The 21,782-nt window shown below is 40.3% G+C and overlaps 1 protein-coding gene across 2 annotated transcripts in view; it reads right to left on the reverse strand.

Annotated features, from left to right (window-relative positions):
* Window positions 1-21,782, reverse strand: part of CTNNA1 (catenin alpha 1) — a 115,927-nt gene that overhangs the window by 73,324 nt on the left and 20,821 nt on the right. For both annotated transcript variants that reach the window (XM_062587751.1, XM_062587753.1), the window contains exons 4-7: window positions 14,839-15,005; window positions 13,914-14,033; window positions 12,035-12,301; window positions 9,240-9,443 (exon numbers count right to left, since the gene is read on the reverse strand). In XM_062587751.1, the coding sequence (XP_062443735.1) occupies window positions 9,240-9,443; window positions 12,035-12,301; window positions 13,914-14,033; window positions 14,839-15,005 (758 nt within the window). The remainder of the gene's footprint in view (window positions 1-9,239; window positions 9,444-12,034; window positions 12,302-13,913; window positions 14,034-14,838; window positions 15,006-21,782) is intronic.

Genomic DNA, 21,782 nt, shown 5'->3' on the forward strand with positions numbered 1-21,782 from the left:
CACTGATATCCACAGCTGTAATTCAACTGCTAGGAAACAAGAAAAGGAGGAAAATCTATCAAAACCTTTCTAACATAGATATAGACAGACTATGCATACCACAAACAGATTTCGGAATTATCTTCCTATTCAGGAAGAACTGTATACCACTGTTACTAATTAACAACTTCTATAATGAATCTGAGACCTGTCAGAGAGAATGGTCACAAGTCGATATTGAAAAAGAAAATAAATTTCAAAATATAGATAAATCTCAAGCATACAAATGAGAGGTATCTGCAAGAAGTCAGAGGAAGATACTTCAGGAGCTCCAGCAATCCTTAATATTTCCCTTAAAATTGTAAGGCACACATACACAAACGCAATGACATTCGTACATCAAGATGACAAAGGAAAAATCTAACAATATCTGAATTATCTGAATTCTGGTATAGTTTACAATATTAAAAGTGCTAACTTCCCTAAGTTGTCTCTATGCACAGCCTCAAACTGCCTGGTCAGATCTTATGTCTGTCATTATAAAAACCAAAACAAGAAATGCTTGCCTTGCTAGCATGTGGGAATCTTGGTCCAAAATTCAGTTAATTTAGCTCAAAGGCAATAAACAGCAGATCTTTTATTTTTAAGAAGTATATCTTTTAAATAAGCAACCAAAATATAGTCCATAAAAATCAAGTAGATCAAAGACAAGCTAAAATCAAAATCTGGCTAAAGCAAGAAGCAGGAAGGACTAGAGGGCCAGAACACTCCCCACCAAGCATGCTTGTTTATTGTCCGAACACATTCCCCTACCCAACAAATTGGTCTGCAAATATCAAAACTAACTTGTTTTTATCCACAAGAACTGTACCTTATTTCCCTTAAAATTATTCCACCACACACTCCCATGTCTCCCGAGAATTTCCTTTGCTCTGCAGAGATGTTTGACTCTTACGACACTATCTACCAAGTTGGAGAAACAATTCCTGAAAAATAAAAGAATCTTTTGCTTTCAAAAACCTTTTCATTTTTCAAAGACCTCATTTTGCAAGTTCTTTCCACAGGTTTTATGAAGTAACTAATAACATCATTTCAAATTACTACATTCGGTAAAACACAGATGACAGGACCTCAGGCCCACAGTGCACAGAAAAAAGATTCAGCGCAGAGAAGTGATTTTTTTTCCTGGCCACGTACGGAGGCAGCAGAGTGCCCAAGGAATGGCAAAAATCAGTTTGTCTCGACAGTCAAAGGTTAACATACATGCAAGATAAGTCAATACCCACAAACAGCTGCTCATCATGCAATATTTAACTTCAACCTGAGACATACAGAAGTTAAAGTACGCTCAATTTATTAAAAGCAGAGCTACTTGTGAAAGCAAGCTTCGATGGATGTTGCTTTGCCTTTTCACTGACAACAGCTAATATTGCAAAGGCCCTGTTCCCCGTCATGTCCCCTCCCCACCCCCGCACCGTGGCCTGATGCCTGGGGAAAAAAGAAAATTCTCTTCTTAATTTGCACTGAGGAAAAAACCCACATCTTTTAGCACGCCTTTGCAAGGAAGTTCTTGGCCTGAGAGCCTAGGGTTTTGTTGCTGTTTTAAGGAAAGCTCTCAGAGTATCAATTCAGCAGCAGTAACCTTGACTTTTCAAACATACAATTTCCAAAGTCACGGAGGAAGTCTTTTCAAACAGTTTTGAGCAGAAGATTCGTGAACCCTGGCATACAGGCAGTTTTCTCTGCTCTGCCAATTTATCTGTTTCCCCTCGTTTCAAGTCTTCCCTAGACCACTAACAGATCAAGTCGAGGTGCAGTAAGGGTTCTCCAACACGCAAAGATGCCGTTTAACTAAAGGAGACGGGCTGCAAAGCCCCGCTGATGAGAGCCCTGGGAAAACAAGTGCTGGAAAAAACATGTCTCTGCACAGATAAGAAGCAGCCCAAATTTTCCCCTGTATTCAAAGTCTTCCAAGATGCAGCTTAATCCTCCTCCTTTCTGCAGGCAAGGAGAGGACTGAATCAGTCTTCTGCCTCTATTTCCATTTAAGAGGGCTGCCATTACCTGAATAAGGCACAAATGCTAATTACTCTGCACTGCTTCAGCTGCCTTTCTGCAACAAAGGACGCCTACAGCTCCAGCACACAGTAGAAACATTACAGAAGACGTAACTGAAACGGGATAAAACAGGTTAAGCAGAGTAAGAGCGTGGTCTAGATGTTAAATGCACTATCTAGAATAGGGTTTTAGTCATGACTTCTACTGCTTGCAAAATAAAATAATAAAAAAATTAGCTATTAGAAGGGAAAGAAAAAAGAAAGAAAAAAAAAGGAGTACAACAGTTTCACAGATCACCAGATAACCGGAGAGGATGTTACCAGTCAATAACAAAGAGCCAAGCATGCAGGGACAGTTATCGTCCCATCTCACAGAAAGATTGGAATTTAATCCAAGTTTCCATCAGATCAAAGCTAAGGGAAAAAAAAGGGGGGGGGGGTCAGGGGAGTCTGGGACTTCAGATGCTAGTATTTGTTGTAATGCAAAAATTGCAGCATTCCAGCCTTTGTAATAACTCCACCATCCTCTTCCTCCACCAAGAGGAAGATTAAAAGCCAAGTTGCATGTGTAAAGCTTCAGCAGGTTGGGAGTATGATCCTGCTGGAAGCTAAAATGCTGTTTATCTACAGATCAATAACCACCGTGCAAACTTACATGCCCTCTTCCATCCATACGCCTGGATTTCGGCTCTGAGAGAGTACTCAGGTATCACCGAACAGAGTTTTGGTAGGGGGTGACTAAATAACCTTATGTAAACCCATAAAGTCCACGCGTTTTCCTACCAAACGCTGGAACTGTAACAGATCGGGTCACAACGCACAGCACTGCGAAGCGGGAGCTGCTGGCTACGTTCTAACATGTTCACGCAAAACATCTCGCAGCTCAAAGCCAGGTGTCATTTCCCCAGCGAGTGCACCCAGCTTCTTATTTCAGAGCTTCCTTCCACAAGTCTTCAGCGTCCTTTGACCACTATCAAACTACAAAAAGTCTGGATTTGCAATGTAAAATTAGAAAATGTTAGGTAGGTGTTAACATTGGGCACCACACATCTAACAAGGAATGAAAAATAGATGTTTCATCATTAAAAAAACAGACGGAGTGCGGGAGGGAAGAGACCAAGCAGGATGGAAACCCTCACTGCTGCACAAGGCACGTACAGTACTCTACTCTCCAGCTTAAGGATAGCAGCAGAGGGTTCATTCCCGCCACACGCACGCTCACCCCCATCGCACAAGCGTTTCGAGCGAGGGCAGCAACGTTTGTTCTTTGAACCGTAGCAAGAGCCTGCTCCAAAAATCCTGAAAAGCGTGGAGCGGCTCAAATGGAGCACAGCTATGTAAGACGCTTTAGACTAAATCCCAACTGCTGTCAAATCTATTCAGTTTAAAAGTTATTGATTCTTATTCAGCACAAATATCCTCTGCAGCTAAGCAACCTGTCAGCTAGTTTCTACAGCCCCGAAACGCCCAACTGATAGTTTTAAATTCTAATAGTATTCACTTGGCTTCATGCAAAGCATGCCGAATTATTTACCGGATATCATCCTGTAAGCATTAACCACATAAAAAAAAACCCCTCTACTACTTCAGCAATTTAATGTTTTTAAAAGCAGTATCTTTGACAAATTGATAATGTCTATGGAAATTAGTGCCCAGCTTAATGCTGCATTGCTCTTTCCTGAACAGTGAAGTCCAAGGCAGGAAAATCCACCCGGGCTTTCATGCGATGTCCTTCACTTCAGTATCCAAGCATCTCCAGCTGACAGGAACGCAACATTAGAGCAGGAAGGGCAGATTATCTGAAGGCAAAACGTCTATCCTGGCTTTTTTTTTTTTTTAAGGAAAAAAAAAAAAAAAAATCAGCGCAGAGATAAATACAGATCAGTCTGCCATTTTAATTCGCATCTATTTCCAAGAAACAGTTGCTTTCACTAATGGAGCTGTGAAAGAGCCCTTTCAAATACAGAGGTGCTTGCTGTAAATAAGTTTAACAGCTTTGTGAAAATTTACGTGCGTTCCTTTGCACGCTTGGCTCCCCGACAGGAATGCAAAGTTATGGGTCACCATTATTAATGGGGCAATTCAGAGCTCATCTCCAGGCTGCATCCTACACATGCGTCGGGAGTAAAAACACCCTTCGCTGGTAGTTCTGAATACAGAATTACTTCTCCCAAAAGAAATGGAAGACATAAGCTAAGTACTTTCTTGCTCATTCATTTTCAAGTACCACGGAGATGCTCAATGAAACTTAGGAGAGGAAAGCAAACCAGAGCAAGCAAATCTAAAACCCAGTTTACTTGCTCAGAGTAGTACAACTCCAAGCGTTTAGCAAATTATGAGACTACCAAGTCCAAAAATAGAAATTTTGAGATGTACTTCTGACACTCTGAGAGCCAAGACCACTGTCCATCAGGTACAAGACCACTGCTCTTTTCAGGCACTGCAGTCACAGGCAGGCAACGTACTTAACGTTTTGATAGATCCTGACACTTAATGTATTTTGGATTCAACTGCTTCATTCACCTTGGAGGTGTGCTACGCAACTTGCACTCAGATTAAAAACTGGTACTAGAAAAGAAACACACCCACACACCCAGCACCCAACCACAGTACTCAACCCCACAGGATGCAAACTGGAAAAAATAGTTGAAATAACCGGTGCCTGGACTGCCTGCTCTAAAGCTGGCCCCAAACGGTTTCTCTCCATTCGCCGCCAAGCACCTCTAATGCAATCCAGACAGCTGTGGACCCAGTCAGAATGTTAATACGAAAGCACTAAAATTCCCAGTGAGACAGGACCCGTCAAGCCACTTTACGTAACGTGATTTATTATTTCTAAATGTAGTAACAAGGGATTTTATTGTACAAGAGCATGTTGTACACAAATGCGCTTTGGGTTTGCATTCTACATTAGCCAATCCAGAATTTCTGACATCTATGACAGTACAAAGTCTTAGGTATCTCTGTGTGTACGAAGGGCTAGGTTATAGGCACCAGAAATTGCTAGGATACAGCATATACCTTAAAACGAGAGTTCCTGCCATACTGCTATGCATACTAAATAACTGCTGTTGAATGCCTCCAAAACAGCATTTATGCAAAGAAACCCAACTGTCCCACTCCCTGAGGGTATTTGCATCAAGTAATAAAACAGATTTTCAAAAGCTTAAGGAAGTCTTTATTTCCAGACTCATGTGTCAATCACATAAGCCAGCACAGCAAATTGATATCTTCTGCAAGTGCAATGTAGTCAAACTGAGCACAGGCTGAAAACTTGTGTTTTAGCTTCCAGCTCATGTCATGCAGCCTGTTTTCTAACCTGCTAAACGCCAGTCTCAAAAACCACGATCTCCTATGTTTATTCCGTTCCACAAAGCATAGATAACATCAAGCTGTTCAAGCTCCACAGTAATAACATCCACGGAGAGTTACACCCGAAAGCGCACACTGTGTCATGACTTAAAGTTTATAGGATTTTGTTACCTCTCCGTTCTGTACATTGGCTTAGAAACGCAGAAGTACTTCAGCTCTATCTGCCTACTATTCTTTTTTATGCATCTACTTCAACTAGTTTAGGTTATTTAACGGCAATGAAAGCTGCATGTATAAAACTAAGGCAGAGCTGAGTGGTACACTACACGGAAGAAGTTAACAAGAATTTTATCTGCCCTCCATATCGAGAAAGGTATTATACTATTCGCTTGTGCGAAGGCAATATGGGGATAAATCAGAAGCACTGCTCAAAAATATTCCACTTTATGGACTTTTTTTTCTGGGGCAAATTGTACTAAGTCAATGTTGACCAACATAAGATTACCCAGTTAGACACAGAAGGCAGTTTTTGTTACATTTTGTTACACTGCTGAACTCAGGACCATAGTTTTTGTAAATTCTTTATTAGATTAAATTTAATCTTGAACATCATTTAAGTTGACCCTTTGAGACAGGAGAAGAGGAGAGAACAAAGTCTGATATCAGTGTCCAGCAAAACTCAAATATACTTTGAAATCTTTTCATTTACTTAATAATATAAAATACATACCAAACATGCCTGAATGCAGCATCACATAAGCATCTAAAGCTTGCCTGCATCAGTCACACAAATTTTGCTGGGACTGATGTGGTCAATTTATTGCATTTTAGTCAGCTGATCTAAGATTCAAGACCTTGGACTACTCTGCTCTTACAGTGCTGTTCGGGATCAGTAATGAATTTTGTTAGGCCTTCCCACGCTTGCTTGGCTGTTCAGCACTATCAATAAAAATAAAGCTTACTCAATGTAATAAAATCACTCCCATATACTCACATTGGGTGTTTGAATCAGGGAGGGATCTGCAACACAGGTTTTAAAAGAAAACCTATTTTCTGCTTGTGGCTTATAAACCAAGAGACGAGGTAGTAAAACTGAAGATGAATTTACATCATTTAGTCTGACCAATTCTGGCTACTCTTCTGTTTTGAAAATGGTAAGACACGCGTGTCAGATGGAGAAGGGAATAAAACACGCAGGAACTGAAAAAAAGGGGACACAAAAAATTTTGCGATGAGCTACTGAACAAGCCATTCTTGCTCTCCTTTTAGTAATACAATCACAGGTTCATCACTATGTCAGCAGACGCGCGGTTCAAGAGTTCCTGTAATTCAGTTTCTTCATTACTGAAAACTACGTTCAGACAGAAACTTCTACCATACATTGTAAGACAGTCTGCAACGCCATCCCTTAGGGACGGGCCAGAAGGCACAGTCAATCTACAGGTCCAAAACACTAGGTTTTGAGTTACAAACCATCTAGGAAACAGCCTTTCTTTTGCTACAGATCTGGAGGGAAAATAAAATAAAATAAAATAAAAAGGACACACACACGAAGCTAGAGCAAGTCACTAGAACAGAAGGCATTTAAAAGGAAAAAGGAATCTGCCTCCAGACATTCCAGTGCTTCAACCTTTTCTGTGCATTCCTTATCCCGTCTTCGGTTTGAATTTTTGCACTTGGCCAATAAATACCTCTTCTTCTAGCACTCGAACGAGATTTACGATGCACTGCAAGTACTGTGCAATTAACAGATTTAATGCCTGATTCATTTCCCTCTTCAAAGGGAGCTTGGAAGAAAAGCACAACAGGAGATGGCTGGATTCTGTAGCTGGGGGTATATCATACATATACATGATATAATGCTTCCTTTACCACTATTAAAAGTCAGCACATCCCTACTTTTCTTGCACACATAACAATCCTTTTTTGCTGTTCAGGTCCCTGGCTATTACTCATTCTTCAGTTTAATCACTTTCAGATCTTTCTATCTTCAATATGGATTTTTACACACCTTCCCATATTTTCACCATAATTTATCAATTGCTTTTTCCACTCCATTTCACCGAATTTCTAATCTCATTTTCCCAACTACACTGTCTACAATCATAACACAGCAGTGACTTTAAAAATTCAATACGCTTCACTAATTTCACAATGTGTTAAAAGAGATAACATAGGGAATACATTATTTGCATCTCAGGGTGATTACTTTAGCTTGCATATCAGAGACAACAGCATACAGCTAGAGGAGTAAGATATGCATACAGCCAAAAGGAATTCAAAGCCCTGAAATCTTACACAGGTACTGAGCAACTATCAGTGAGAGAAACCCAAGCAAATCTCTTGTGTGCAAGAGTGAGCATTCGCCTCTTCCACATTTTGACTCAGCATTTGGTAGATGTTTTATTCTCGATCATGCTAAGAGGGATTCATCCAATCCAGTAGCACATTTGTTTGAGCGACTGTGATAGATGCATCATATGCTAACAAAACACCCTGATCAGAAAGGGATTCTGAAGGACACAGCTTAGCGGTTTGCTTCCGGGCTGCAGTCTTAAGTCCTACATAAAGTCAGCGCTGAGAGCAAGCTACTTTCACAAGCAATTAAGACAGACTACATGAGGTACCTAGCTCAGCCTGCGGGACTTGTCTTTCAGTTCTGTCCAATTACTTTGTTCTTGTCTTTTACTGGTAAACAGAAATCCTTATTTTTCTTTCTATCTGCATTCACTGTACACATCTGCTCTCTAAATTACACCAGTCTAATTCACACATGGCAGATGCCGGACCATTTTTATTTCAGGTTGAAGCAGTTTTGGCCAAAAGATAACATTTTGAAGGTAAGGGCACATAACATCACAATGTTCCTGAATAAATCCTGCTGTCTAAAGACAGTACTTCTAAGCTAAGTTTTATCTCAAACATGCTCAAAAGTTTAAATAAGACTTCTCATCCCAGTAAGGTTTCTTTATCCCATTTTACTTGTCATGGTGCTGTGATCTGTTTAGTTACCTTTGCTAAGTGGTTGCCATTTCTGCAACTTTTCACTCGGTATCTTCCCGTTTGGGCAGTACTTAAGTTGAAAGACTAGGCATATTCTAAGTCCTATCATATCCCAGTTCATCTCTCAACACAGCAAAAGCTATTCAGATTATTGACTAGGCTAAGAAGAAAGAGGCAACAGTGGAAAATAAGAAAAAAAAACCAAGTTCAATAACGCATCATAGTGCCCTCAAATGCAGACACTTATTCCAACTGTAGAAACACTCTCAAGCTTCAAATACAGTATGTGTATTAAATATAGGTTGCCTAAACACTGGAGGAAGAAAACTGCTCTGAGTCCAATATTTACACCAAACTGTTTTCAGGATTTCTTATTAAATATTTAAGGTTTGACTTAAATATTCACCACCTTTGTTCATATGGAGTAGCAGTAGTAATTAACCTGATTCTGAAAAAATCCATGCCTTTAGCTAAAAAGGATCATGCATTTAAACTTTCTAAGCTTCAAAAGAAGTGAAAAAAGTGGTAATTTTCCACAAGCCAAATTACGTTAATAAAAACTGAAGGAAAAGAAAGACCATATAATTCTATATAAAATTTAAGAGACAAAACGTAATACTGAAGGGCTACTCATTTTGACGATAACAGTTTCCCTGAAGAACAGAGACTGGTTTTAGGATAAGTACCATGGATGATCTAAATATGTTTGATCCTGCTTCCACGTTGGCCTTCTGACATACCTTTCAGTATGGTTACAGGTTAATGTTCAAATCCCGTCCAGAAACAGGACAAACCAGCTTCAAGACACACAGCTTTGACTTCACATTTTAGACAGTCACATGGAGTTAAAACCAGAAAAATTAAACAAACAGAACAGAAGATACTCACATTCCCCATGTATTCTGAAAGCAGATCCTGCAAGGCCTGTCGCACTGCATTACACTCGGCGACAATACGTTCCCGCCGGTCATCACGTGTGCAGGATGAATCAGCCATTAAGGCTGCTCCACTAATGATGCTCTCCAGGCGCTCTTCTAGGGAAGGCCTAAAACGTTCTTCGCTGAAGGTTGATGGATCCACAATAATTTGTTTCTAGCAAAGTAAAGGTTTTGGAAATTAGCAACTGGACTCACAAGTAAGTTATGGTTAGGTCATCAAAAAGACCAACATCTAGAGCAAACCCTTGATTGAGCATCAAAGCAAATAAAACAATTTTGGCACCGAGGGCAATTTTTATGAGCAGTTTAGCAAAATTACTAAAAGGTTTCCCAACAGATTAAGTTGCTAGTCATTTCTTATGCTGCTTTGACAGCTAAACAAAATCTTGGCCACAAAAAGTCTCATTATATGAACAGCAAAATCAAATGTGCCAGCACAAATAAGGTTCAAAGTATGGAACTCTTTCTTAACTCCGTGTCAATCTGGACATGCCTTAACTATTTAAGTTGTCAAATATAATTACTGCATCATGAAGAAAAACAGGAAAAACAAACATCCAAAATTAGTCCTATATAGAGTGCTCTGTTGTCCTTGTTTATCCAGTCTTTCCTTCTCTTTGCCATATGCAATTATGAAGGTAAATACAATGGTATCCCACAAAATTTTACATGAAACATGAACACAGATGTTTAAAATAGCACTGGAATCAACTTCAAGGCAGAAAAGCATCACAGGTTTGTGAATCAGGAAGTTTGAGGAATTTCAAGGGACCAGTAATACCACCCACAAAAATTTTGCAGGAAAAAGCTATCAGTATACATACCCTGGGAGGATTTTCCAGTGGTTTATTTAAACAGGTTCTGCAATTTATTATGGAAAATGATTTAGCCATTTCAAGGTTCAGTGGTTTGTTTAGGCTTTGAGTCTTCCCCTCATCAAGGGGAGGGAAAAGGACATTGCCAGCTCTTCATAAAAGCAGCTCCAAACTTTTTGAAATAGTAGTTTCAGGGTCAGTTTGTGTATCAGCTAACTTCACATTAACGTCACAGCCACTACTTCCCTTCCTAGGCAGCACAATTAGTCTCCCTAATGAATTACACAACATTTGCGACCAGTTTAAAATACAGTCCATCATATTGTTCAAATACGCTCCTTAATTTTCCTGGAATTTTTCACCATGAAGACAATAGAGTGGTAATATGCTACAACCCCAAAATCACAAAGTATGAAAAAGAGAGACACAGATAATGACTATCTTGATATCTTCTGGCAACCATTTAATATTTGACCATCACAGTAAAGACACTGGAGTGTCAGGGAGAGTGGTGGAGCAGGGCAGGGAACCTTTCTTACAAGAGCCCAATAATACTTGAACATTAACAGGAGATGAGGAGCAGGAATAACATCTGCAGAAAACCTCAACACATTTGCTTTGTCCATCTCTTTGGTCAAGGACAGGCAGTCCAAAGGATCACCCAAGTGTCCACGCAGGCTGGCCTGCTGAACGAGCCATGCTGCTCCTAGGCAGCCTCACAGATAACGGGAAAAGTTCAAAAGCTCCATGAGAATGGCAACACTCAAAAATGCAAAACACAACGCAAAACGCCACAAAAACCCGAAACACCTCTGGCTACGTGTTAAGAGTGCTCATATAGTAAAACATTGTTAATTATCACATTAAACGGTTTGAGCTATATTAGCCAGTGCACGAGCTTGGACTCAATCATTGCTTCACGTTTAAATACTAAAGCCAATCCTTAATGTTGTGTTCTTTTACAGAAACTGCCTGCCTGAATCCCCAAGCCTTTGAGTGCTAACCAGACGCACATTCTTAAAATTTACGTAGTTGAACACACAACCAGTGGAATTTAAGAAAACCATAGTCAAAGACCAAAATAACTATGACATTCCCTTATTACCTAGGAGTTCATATAGAAACATTTCAGCTGGGGCACAGGGAGACGTCAACAGTATTTTTCCATTAAGGAGAGGGTAAAAGAAGTCAAGAAACATGGTAGACAAAGTAACATAGGGGACCTAGAGTCTTAAGAACAAAAAGGAGAGAGTGAACAATACTTGGCAAAGAGAAAAGTAGACCCTCACTTAGAAAGTGTTTATGTTAAACAGAGTTTTAGAAGTAAGTTAGTGCCGAGTTGTTTAAAACCCAGAAATTCAATCAGTGGTAGAGACAGACTGGTTGCTTCAAGAGCAAAGCATTCTCATGAAAAATGTATAGCTCTCCTCAGTAACCTACTGAATGTAAGGTAAAGTATATGACAGATCAGTACAACACATCTGTTTGAAATGACTTCATTCTCAAACAAAGATCATATTAAACTTCCCACCTCATGTTCCTCCCAATAGGTGGTTTGGACAATTCCAAGTACATTATTCACTTTTAATAAGTCATTTCTGTCACCTACCGGAATACATTATGAAATAATGAATTTCATATCAACCAAGGGCTTACACCTAATGTAAGGAGTACAGTAACTGCTGTTTTGGAGTTAGCTTAACTTGACAGTTCTGTCATTGAGAACTGCATCATTCCTTTCTGTATTCTCTCAATCCCATTTTGGAAAAGGTATTTTTTAAAAATAAAAGCCAAGTCACTGCAGACTTGGGTTATTTTCCCGTGGGGAAATAATAACAATAATAATCTCTCAGGTAGTAATTAAAAAAGCCAGCTAGTAAAACTGAGCAAGTGAAATGAGGAGTTACCACTTTTTAAGTCCAAAACTTACATCAAAGTTGTTCAGAGCATAGGCCAGTTCGCCACCTCCACCTTGCTGTTGAGCAGCATCATCTGAGGCAGTTGCCTGAGCTGCATTTGAGATGCCAGTGACTGCGTGCTGCAGCTGTTTGTAGATCAAGTCCCTGTTAGCCTTATAGGCAGCTACATCAGGGTGCTGCAAACAGGCCTGCGAAGCAGTGTAAAGAATCGGAACGTTCTTCTGAAGAATTCCTCTGGCTGCCGCCATTTGATCGCGGTGACCCACATCTTTCAGTTCCTATTAGGAAAATTAAAGAAAAAAAGCTTTTAAGAATCTTTCCCACATTTTATACACATATGCTATCTCCCTGCACCCTAAAAAGAGGAGCAGGTTCTTTGCTTAGTATGTTCAAATCTAACTTAACCTTGAGCTTTCCCACACCCCTATTCTTAAGGGCTCAACTAATTTCAGAACACCACAGCTCATACACATTTAAAAAACCCGTAAACTTGAGTTTACTTTACATCTACAGAGTTAGAAGGGATCTCAATCCTCAAAAACATTGTTTTACATTTTGAGGTAACAAAAAGCAAGCTGATTTTTAACTATCAAATAAACAACTAGACTAAATTCAAGAGGCTTCCCTGGAAACAACTGTGTTTTGTAAATCAAGTCACAGACATGAAAAGAAGCACAGGATCAATCTAAGTTGTCACTGTCTTCTGTAACATATGCTTTAAGATGCCTAGATATAAGTGACAAGCATCATTTAACTGGGGGGGAGGGAGGAAGGAAGTAATCTCTAACAACCATTGGCATATTAGTCTATTGGTTCTATTTCACAAGTGATTAATTCAATTAATTTGTGCAACTGGCACAGAGATATTTAGTAAGAAACCCATATTCTTGGTCTATGTGGAGCATTTTAACAAAGGGATTTGCAAGTAGTTTAAGAATATCATTGCATTGCCAATGCAACCTTACTGCCATCAGATTTCAAGTACATAGCCAACTGGCAGTCTTTTTAAAATTGAACCCTGTATATTTTCAAAGATAAATCCATCCAAAAAAAAAAAAAAAAAAAAAAAAAAAAAAAGCACAGAGGTACCTCAGCAGAACAAAGAAAAAAAGAAAAGCAGCTCTACCAAGACTACACTATTTCAGATAAATCAGACTACCCACATTTGTGCTTTTTGTTCAAAACTTACCTACATAAGAATGAGTCACAACAGTGGTGCTGAACAAAACAAATTTTACATGCAGTTTAAGATTAACCACTAGCTACACAATACAGCACACATACCTAGCACAAAGGATGATAAATGTCTTCTCAAATGGGCATTTCTGTGCAAGACTAACCAGCCATGCTGCATTGGCACTCACTCTCTGAAACAGTCATAATTCCATCATGAACAGGGACTTTTGTTCCCCACTTAAATGTGCTGTATAACACATCTGTGTGAACTATAAAGGCAGTGTGGTCTAGCAGTGAGAGTATGAGGTACTCACTCATGTCTCATACTTTACACACACGAACAGCGCTTCAAAATCTGAAATGCAAGTTTTGAGGTGCACTGATACAATTCTACAGACGCAGCATCCCATTAAGGTACTAAAGCCATGCTGGTTAGTGTTGTGAAGTTACACATGCTGTATAAATAACATGTTCTTACTAACAATGTACTGTATCAGAAGCAGTATACTACAGCTGAACACATTTTCTGCTTACAGTGTAAGATCAGCTCAATTTCTTAACACTGCTGAGTGCAACAAAGTACTCAACAAAGAAGTTGTTAGCAGCAACTGGTACACCAAAGTAAGTAGCAAGGCAACTTCACATTCTTACTTTGAAAAAGAAAAAAAAAAAAAAAGAAACAATATCCAGAACAAAGAGCTGCCATCACTATACCTGTTGTCTTTTGGCTGCCATTATATTAAGTTTGTCGACTTCTGGTTTGAGGGCTTTGTATTGAATACCCAAATCCTGTTCCGTGCCAGCATTCCTTAATTTCAAGATACCTTCTTCCACCTAAAAGAGTACACATTCACTTATTTTTTGCCAAGTAATCCAGCCTACAGTTCCGATAAAATAATTTAGAATACACTTTGTAACAGACAGAAAGCAATCTTGCTCTCTTGCCTTGTATTTTTTTGGAAAGATACACTTCAAAGGCTAACGGTACTTAAGGCTTTGCTACTACTTTGCACTCACCAGCTACCAGAGACAGCCAATTTCACATATTTGAAAGAGCACAAAGGAGCCCAGAGTCCTCATAAAGCTGAGGCGGTGGCCAGAGAAGGGAAGCGGAGAGCCCTCAGATCTCCACTGCTAAGTAGGCCCAGTACAGAGTCTCATTTCATTGCAAATTCTGTGTTAATCACTCATCCTCCTCCTCTTAAAAGATTTTAAATTAAATTTAAAAAAAGCTTCTTAAAATATTCCCGATCAACTTTAGTTAGTCAAATGAAGCTACTCATTTCAACTAGCAGCTAGGCATACCTACCAGGTATAAGCAAGTACTAACAAAAAAACCAAATTTCTTCTTTAAGAAAGCAGGTTACCGCACGCAGTTTGTACATCATAGTACATTTAGTTTCAAAACTAAAAGTTCAAAATAAAGTGCAACACTGTCAAAAGCCTGTCAGTTGACAGTGCAAAAACAACCAATGAGCATTACACACACCCTGCTAGCAGAAAAAATCCTGCTCGGTAAGCGAGGTGCTGACAGCACATACACAGGGGTCAGCACACATGCATAAAACAAAGACCATTTGACAGTCAGCCTAGCACACTGGGCCCTGGGAAGCGAGTTACGGATAAGAAAAACACTTACTACTTTAAGTTGAACAAGTAGCTTGTAGACATCTGCCATGTCAGCCAAAATAAGCAGTCGGGTAACGGCCGAGAGGAGGGCACGGGCTGCTCGGACCATGTTCCCGCGTTTCACCGAAGAGCAGGGGTCATCCGCAAACTCCCCAGAAGCACTCTTCATCAGGTCACCTGCGCAGGAGAGGAAGATTGGCACACTTCAGTATCCCACATCATCTCCTAAGAATTTCTGGACAAGCCAATCCAAGTCTTGAGAACAAAATCACATTTGCCTAAATATAACCAGCTATTAAAATTACATGTAGCTGCCTTGAAGTATTTTTATCACATGGAATTGGGGGCAAGGACAATGGGGGGGGGAACAACAACAACAATTTGTAGTTAATACTTTGGTTTTTATTTTGAATTATGCAAGTATTTTAATACATCAGAATTGTATCTGACATATTTGCCTCTGGAGAGGAAATACAGCATGGCATAGCTATCACATGCAAGACTGCAGTCTCCAGTTATTTCATATAAATATTTAAATAAAACTATGCAGAACTTTCGCTCCCTTCTATGTAACATTACGATACTTTCAAAAATTAAGTGAAAGCTTAGATTCTTGTGTGTGTATAAAAGTTAGGTAAAAAACAGCAGAAAATACTATAGACGTACAAAGAAGTGCCACAAATTCATCAGAGAGTAAAACAATTCTGAGCAATGACTTGGCTAGATTTCATGCCAATTGCCTCCCTTCATAGGTGTGAAAGGCTACAAAGAAACCAGCTACACAACTCAGTGGTTTGCATACAAGGCAATGCATTGTCAACTAAAATACTTGAACATTTTATAACCTGCGACTAAGCATCCGTAGGAGGAGAGAATTCAGATTTCACATGGTAACAACGCAGCTGGTTAAAGTGGCCTTTGCCTTTCATAGCTAAACAATTAGAGAAGTTCATCCAGAAGGCATTCAGAAAGCCTAAGAATAATTTCTGCATATATTCAGAGCAGTAAATTCTGAATTTTTTCCCTTTCTGAAGAAGCATTTTTCTTTCTGTACCACATTTCTTACACAGTAGCAAGTTTTGGAATCTCGATTATTGTTCTTTGGTTTCTTTGCACTTCAGAGACATTTGGTGAACAGCTAGGATTTAGTTTAGAAAATGGTAGGTACTCAAGGCCAAAGATTTGTGAGTAACTAGAGATGACAAGAAAGCATACAAAAACTCCTATTACTGAACTGCTGTGTCAGAGGCTTCCCAAACCTGCATGAAAAAGCGTCTGTATGGCCAAATGCCAAAACACAAATAGCACGTCTCTCAGATAAGAAGAAAATCGCAAATAATACTTCACAAGCAGAAGTGGACACTAATTCCCAGCAATCCACTAGCAAAGGGAGCTGGGCTGGATTTACACCTAAATCCCAAGATGATGCAGCAGTACCATCCTGCCAATGGCTCGCCTACTCCCACAGCCAGGTAACCCAGTACCACGTATCCCCAGTCTGGGAAGTGTACTTCAGCTGCTAAAAAAAATCACTCTTCAGAGGTAGATCATCCATGTGCCTGCCATTAAGCAATGATACCTTGCCCCAGAAGAGCTTCTAGCACCCAGGCGTTCTACATCTCCAAAGAGGACTACAGCCCTAACACCCTCACTTGCTTGTCCAAGAAGCTACACCAAGACACTCAATTTTGTTCAAATGTTCCCTCACATGCTACACCCCTCCATCACCCTGGATAGTACTAGGAGGAACAACTCAACATTAAGTAAACAATTTGTACTTCAGCACTGTGACACGGAGAAGAACGGCTTCTGGACAAGTATGGACCAACTCTAAACATCAGACTAAAGCTACCCTTACGCAGCTTTTGGAGGAACATGACTCATTAGTTTAACGAGCGTTAGACGTCTTAGCTTCCCTAATGGATGAAAGAGCATCTATTCTGAGGTCGAATACCTGCAACCAGCAATAAGACTGTAAAAGCCATCAGTGCCAAGTTACAATTGACATGACTCTTCTTGTTCCTCTGTAAGAGACGGAGAGTGAAGCCAATTTCAGAACCACAAGCTATAAAATCCATTAACAACATCAGTATTTAAGACATATGCCAGAAACAATGCTCATGACGTACGCTCCCTCCCTCATTTAAATAAGTGTGACATTCTTGCTTCCTAAACCTCTAAAGTAGAGCAACATTGTTTTTCATTCATTTTCTATCCAAGACAACTCAGAGAGGTAGTCACTCACTGCATTTGAATCACAAAAGTTGATAGTTAAAAGAAAAAATTATCTTCCTTCCTTCTCAAGTTGCAACCTTACAAGCCAGTCTGAAATAAAATGCTACTCCTTTTTTAATATTAAAGAGAGATTTTAAAAGATTTGATACGTTTCAAATAGCTTGTCAAAATGTTAAAAGATAACCAGCTTTTCGTAACTAAGAAGAATAAATTTAAAGTTGTTGCATATATATTTTTTCTATAAATTATTTTTCAGATTTTTTTTCTTTTTTTCTTTTTTTTTTTTTTTAACAAAGAAAAGGTGACGCAGAATGGTTACTTAAACCAGATTCAAAGGTACCAAGGGTAATAAGAAACTCTGCCCCATCTTAAATATGCAGTTACTGCATCATGTGCATGCATTAGGAGATCAGCCTTAACCTTTTCAAATTTGAACCACAGGTAACAAAGTAAATTAGTGAGCAGAACTGCAAGAGTTACGATGCAAAAGGATCAGATTATACAACTCAGATTATCCAGATAAGAATTCATACCAGTTGCATAATCTGGCTTTCCAGTATAATCTTAGATTTTCACTAGATATTCCACAGGGAAAGAAAATAAAATAGAGTCAAGAAAAGAGGAGACAAAAGTAGCCATACTATGATGTTGCCAATAAAATACTAAGAATTCAATTAAATCTAATGGAACAAAGCCCATTTCAGAAATACTAAGATTTTAGTCCATCAAAAGAAAATTACCATTTTCTCATCTCATTCTCGCTATGCCCACGGGGTCTGACAGCAGTTGCAGACAGCACTATTAATCCTCCTCCGCAGCGTGGTAAACTATGCCCGTGACAGAAAAGGTTTTCTTTATACGAACACCTTACCGGAAAGCAGCAGAGGATTTCGGCACAGGCAATGCAAAGACAACCAACATGCACTCAGGACACACACGGGCACAGATGCATTTTTTTTCCCCCCTCAAGGTACAAATTTGTGCCCATACATCCACCATCTCCTACCCATCAGCACCTTCCAGTTTAAAGCCTATGTCCAGGCTGTTTCACTTTAGGTATTAGAAATGCAAAGAACTCCATGAGCATGCCAGCTCCTGCATATGCTTTCATTGCATATGCTGCAATCCTCAGCATTTTAAAGAGTCATTTTTACCGCTCTGACAGGTATTTGGGCATGCACCAGTTACACCTGGCTTTGGTTACCTTGCATAGCAGTGCTCCCACTCGGCGATTTTACAACTCATTGTTCATTTGCACCCAGGCCACACTTCCCTCTGCTCATAATACCGTATCGGATTTCCTTAATGACTGGCTATTCCTCACCAAGCGAGGATAAGTATGAAATCAGAATTTAAAGACTATATTACCTTGGATATATGTCCTACGTCCCCACTACTGCCACCCACAGTGCCCAACATGAGAGCTCGAGAAGGTTGTTCCTGCTTTTTGCTATAAAGGGTAATTAATTTCTTTCTTCAAGCCCCTATTTTGGATTTCCTTTTGCCCTGTCAACGTGGGGGTTGATAGTGAGGGAAACAAAAGCTTCCATTAACTCCTTAATCTTGCCTTCAGTTACATCATCTGCTGCGTATAACACTCACCTGTGGTTTGCCTAGAGCTGTCCCAGTTCCCTTAGGTGGGGCTTTTCAAAGCTCCCAAGTCTGGGGCAGGGGGATTATTTGTAATATATGACATATTCCTAGAACATTTTTCTTGTAGGAAGCAAGCAAGAGCGCTCTTTGCAATGTGGCAAGAAATTAAGCTAATTGATCACAGCAGAATTTTAATCTGAGCTTTCCAAGAAGAATTCAGTGTTGAAACTGGCTTTCTTACGTTCCTTTGAAATCCTTAAGCAGTGCACCACCTGCACAAAGTGCAGCTGAAAAACTTTCCCCCCTTTTGTTTAGTTTGAGAGCTTCATTCACAGAAGCATAGGACTGAAAGTGGTGAATCAGCAGCTCCTCTCCCCCTGCAACTGGAGGTTACCATGAAACACAATTTAAAGCCACAGGATTCATAAAATCATCCATTCTCTCACTTCCAACCCTACACACAGAATTAAGCTTTCTAATTCTAATCTTTAATTTTTCATTCTTTATGTGACATGTCACACAAAAAAATGCAACAGTAAGAACATAGCTAATACCTTGGGTCTTCAAACTATCATACAGATATACACAGGAAGCAAACTATGGTCATACTTGAGGAGAACAGGAATAGAAAATAGCTATCTTTGTCAATCTGACCCGGAGGAAAATGTTTTCTTGACTTTGCAGCCGGTCTCAATGCCAACCACATGGGTAAGAAACCAGTTTAGATCCAAAACACTTCCCAACAATACCAGGATAGCTAAACACTTCATGGTACAATTGATCTCCAATGCTTTTACCACAACAAATAGATTTTTACAAACAAGTGCACTCACAAAAATCATGTACCCTCTCAATATTCTTTTGCCAAGCTAAAACCACAAACATGCAGACAGAATTACAGAAGAGATGAGGTTGGAAGGGACCTCTGGAGACCATTTAGTCCAACCCCCCTGCTCAAGCAGAGTCACCTAAAGCATATTGCACAGGATTGCATCCGGACAACTTTTGAATATCTCCAAAAAAGAAGACTCCACAACCTCTCTGGGTGACCTGTGCCACTGCTCTGTCACTCTCACAGTGAAAAAGTTTTTCCTTATGTTCAGAGTTTCCTGTGTTTCAGTTTGTGCCTGTTACCTCTTGTCCTGTCACTGGTCACCGCTGAGAAGTCCGAGAAGAGTCTGGCCCCATCCTCTTTACACCCTCCTTCAGATACTTACAGACACTGATAAGATCCCCCCCCCCAGTCTTTGCTTCCCCAGGCTAAACAGGCCCAGATTTTGCAGCCTTTCCTCATAGTAGAGATGCTCCAGTCCCTTAATCATCCTAGTAGCCCTTCGCTGGACTCACTCAGCAGCTCCACATCTCTCTCACACTGGGGAGCCCAGAAATACTCCAGATGTGGCCTCACCAGGGCTGAGTAGAGGGGCAGAATTATCTCCCTCGACCTGCTGGCAATGCTCATCCTAATGCAGCCCAGGATATCATTGGCCTTTCTGGCCACAAAGGCACACTGCTGGCTCCTGGTCAGCTTGTCCACCAGGACCCCCAGGTCCTTTTCCCCTAGAGCTGCTCTCCAGCAGGCCAGCACCAGCACCAACTGGTGCATGGGGTTATTCCTCCCAAGTGCGGGACGCTGCAATACGCTTCGTATTGAACTCCACAAGGTTCCTCTCTGTCCATCTCTCCAGCCTGTCCAGGTCTCTCTGAATGGCAGCACAGCCCTCTGGTGTATCAGCCACTCCCTCCCAGTTTGGCATCATCATCAAACTTGCTGAGGAAGCACTCTGTCCCTTCGTCCAGGTCACTGATGAATAAATTGAACACAATACTGGACCGAGTGCTGACCCCTGGGAAACACCGCTAGCTACAAGCCTTCAGCTAGACTCTGCACCACTGATCACAACCCTCTGAGCTCTGCCATTTAGCCAGACACTTTTAATTTTCTCTGATGAGACAAGTTATCTATTGTCCTAATCATCCTCATAATCTCTGTCTGCATTCATTCATCTCTTTTTATCATGGTAACTAAACCTCTTGCTACTCTAAATAGAGGCATTATTAATTCTATTTTCCTGCCTTCTGCTGAACACAGCGTGCTATCCATCCCTAATCCCTGTGCTGCCTTCACAGCTACATAGATGCTGGCCATTCACAATCATTCTCCTTCTGACCAAGACATCCAGAATTTCCTCTCCACTTTTGCCTCCAGGTGCAAAATGCAGATAAACACACAAACAACGGGAAGTTTTGCTAAGCAATTGACTAGGCTTTATATCACACTTTTCTCATTTCCCCAGTTCATGAATTCAACTGGTCTACCACAACACTGGAAACACTTCTAAGTTCACAAAATATAATTGTGTACTTTGCAACTTTGCATCTCCTCACTGTCATTAGCACTGCTGAGAACAGCAGTCCTCCCAGAACAAATCCCTGGGTATTGGCAATAACCCTTCCCTCTGTGGTCTGTTGTATCTCATTTTCCACCATTTGCTTCTAATTACTGCAAAGGATTTTTTTTCCCCCCTTAGGAAGAACTGCTCCACTCTGCTAAATCTGACCGAATACTAATACCATGACAGACACACAGGCTTTTATCCGCTGGTCGTGCTGCCCCAGCAGCCTAGCGATCCTGCGACTGCATTGCCACAAAAGGCAGCATGTGGCAACTGTATTCAGGTGAATCATTTAAGTATAATAACCATCCACTCTCAGCTGCAGAGAATGGATATAGCTATCATCTCCAGGCACCAGATTTCATGCAAGCTGTAAATAGTACAGAAGTGAAACAATGTTAAGGTGGAAAGTTATTTCAGCCTAGAAGCTTTCAGCTACAGATCCTACTTCCTCCATCAAAGATCTACAAAGCAGGGGAAGTTTTGGCAATAAGCCTGTATGTTCTTGAAATCAAATAGGAACTAAGAAGCAAATGAAACTGTTCTACTGCAGCTTTTCTATCAGTCTTTCTTTCCTACTAGCTTCTCACTGTAATATACAACTACAAATTCAGCTAAAGGACAACTCTAGGGATTTCACAATCTTGAGGACTGAGTACAGCTCTGCCCTCATTAACACCACCTAAGGGTCACTTGAAGCTATTCACAGTTGAAGTCTCATTTCCAGTAC

This window comes from Rhea pennata, chromosome 14 (genome assembly GCF_028389875.1).
Source record: "Rhea pennata isolate bPtePen1 chromosome 14, bPtePen1.pri, whole genome shotgun sequence".
NCBI lineage: Eukaryota > Metazoa > Chordata > Aves > Rheiformes > Rheidae > Rhea > Rhea pennata.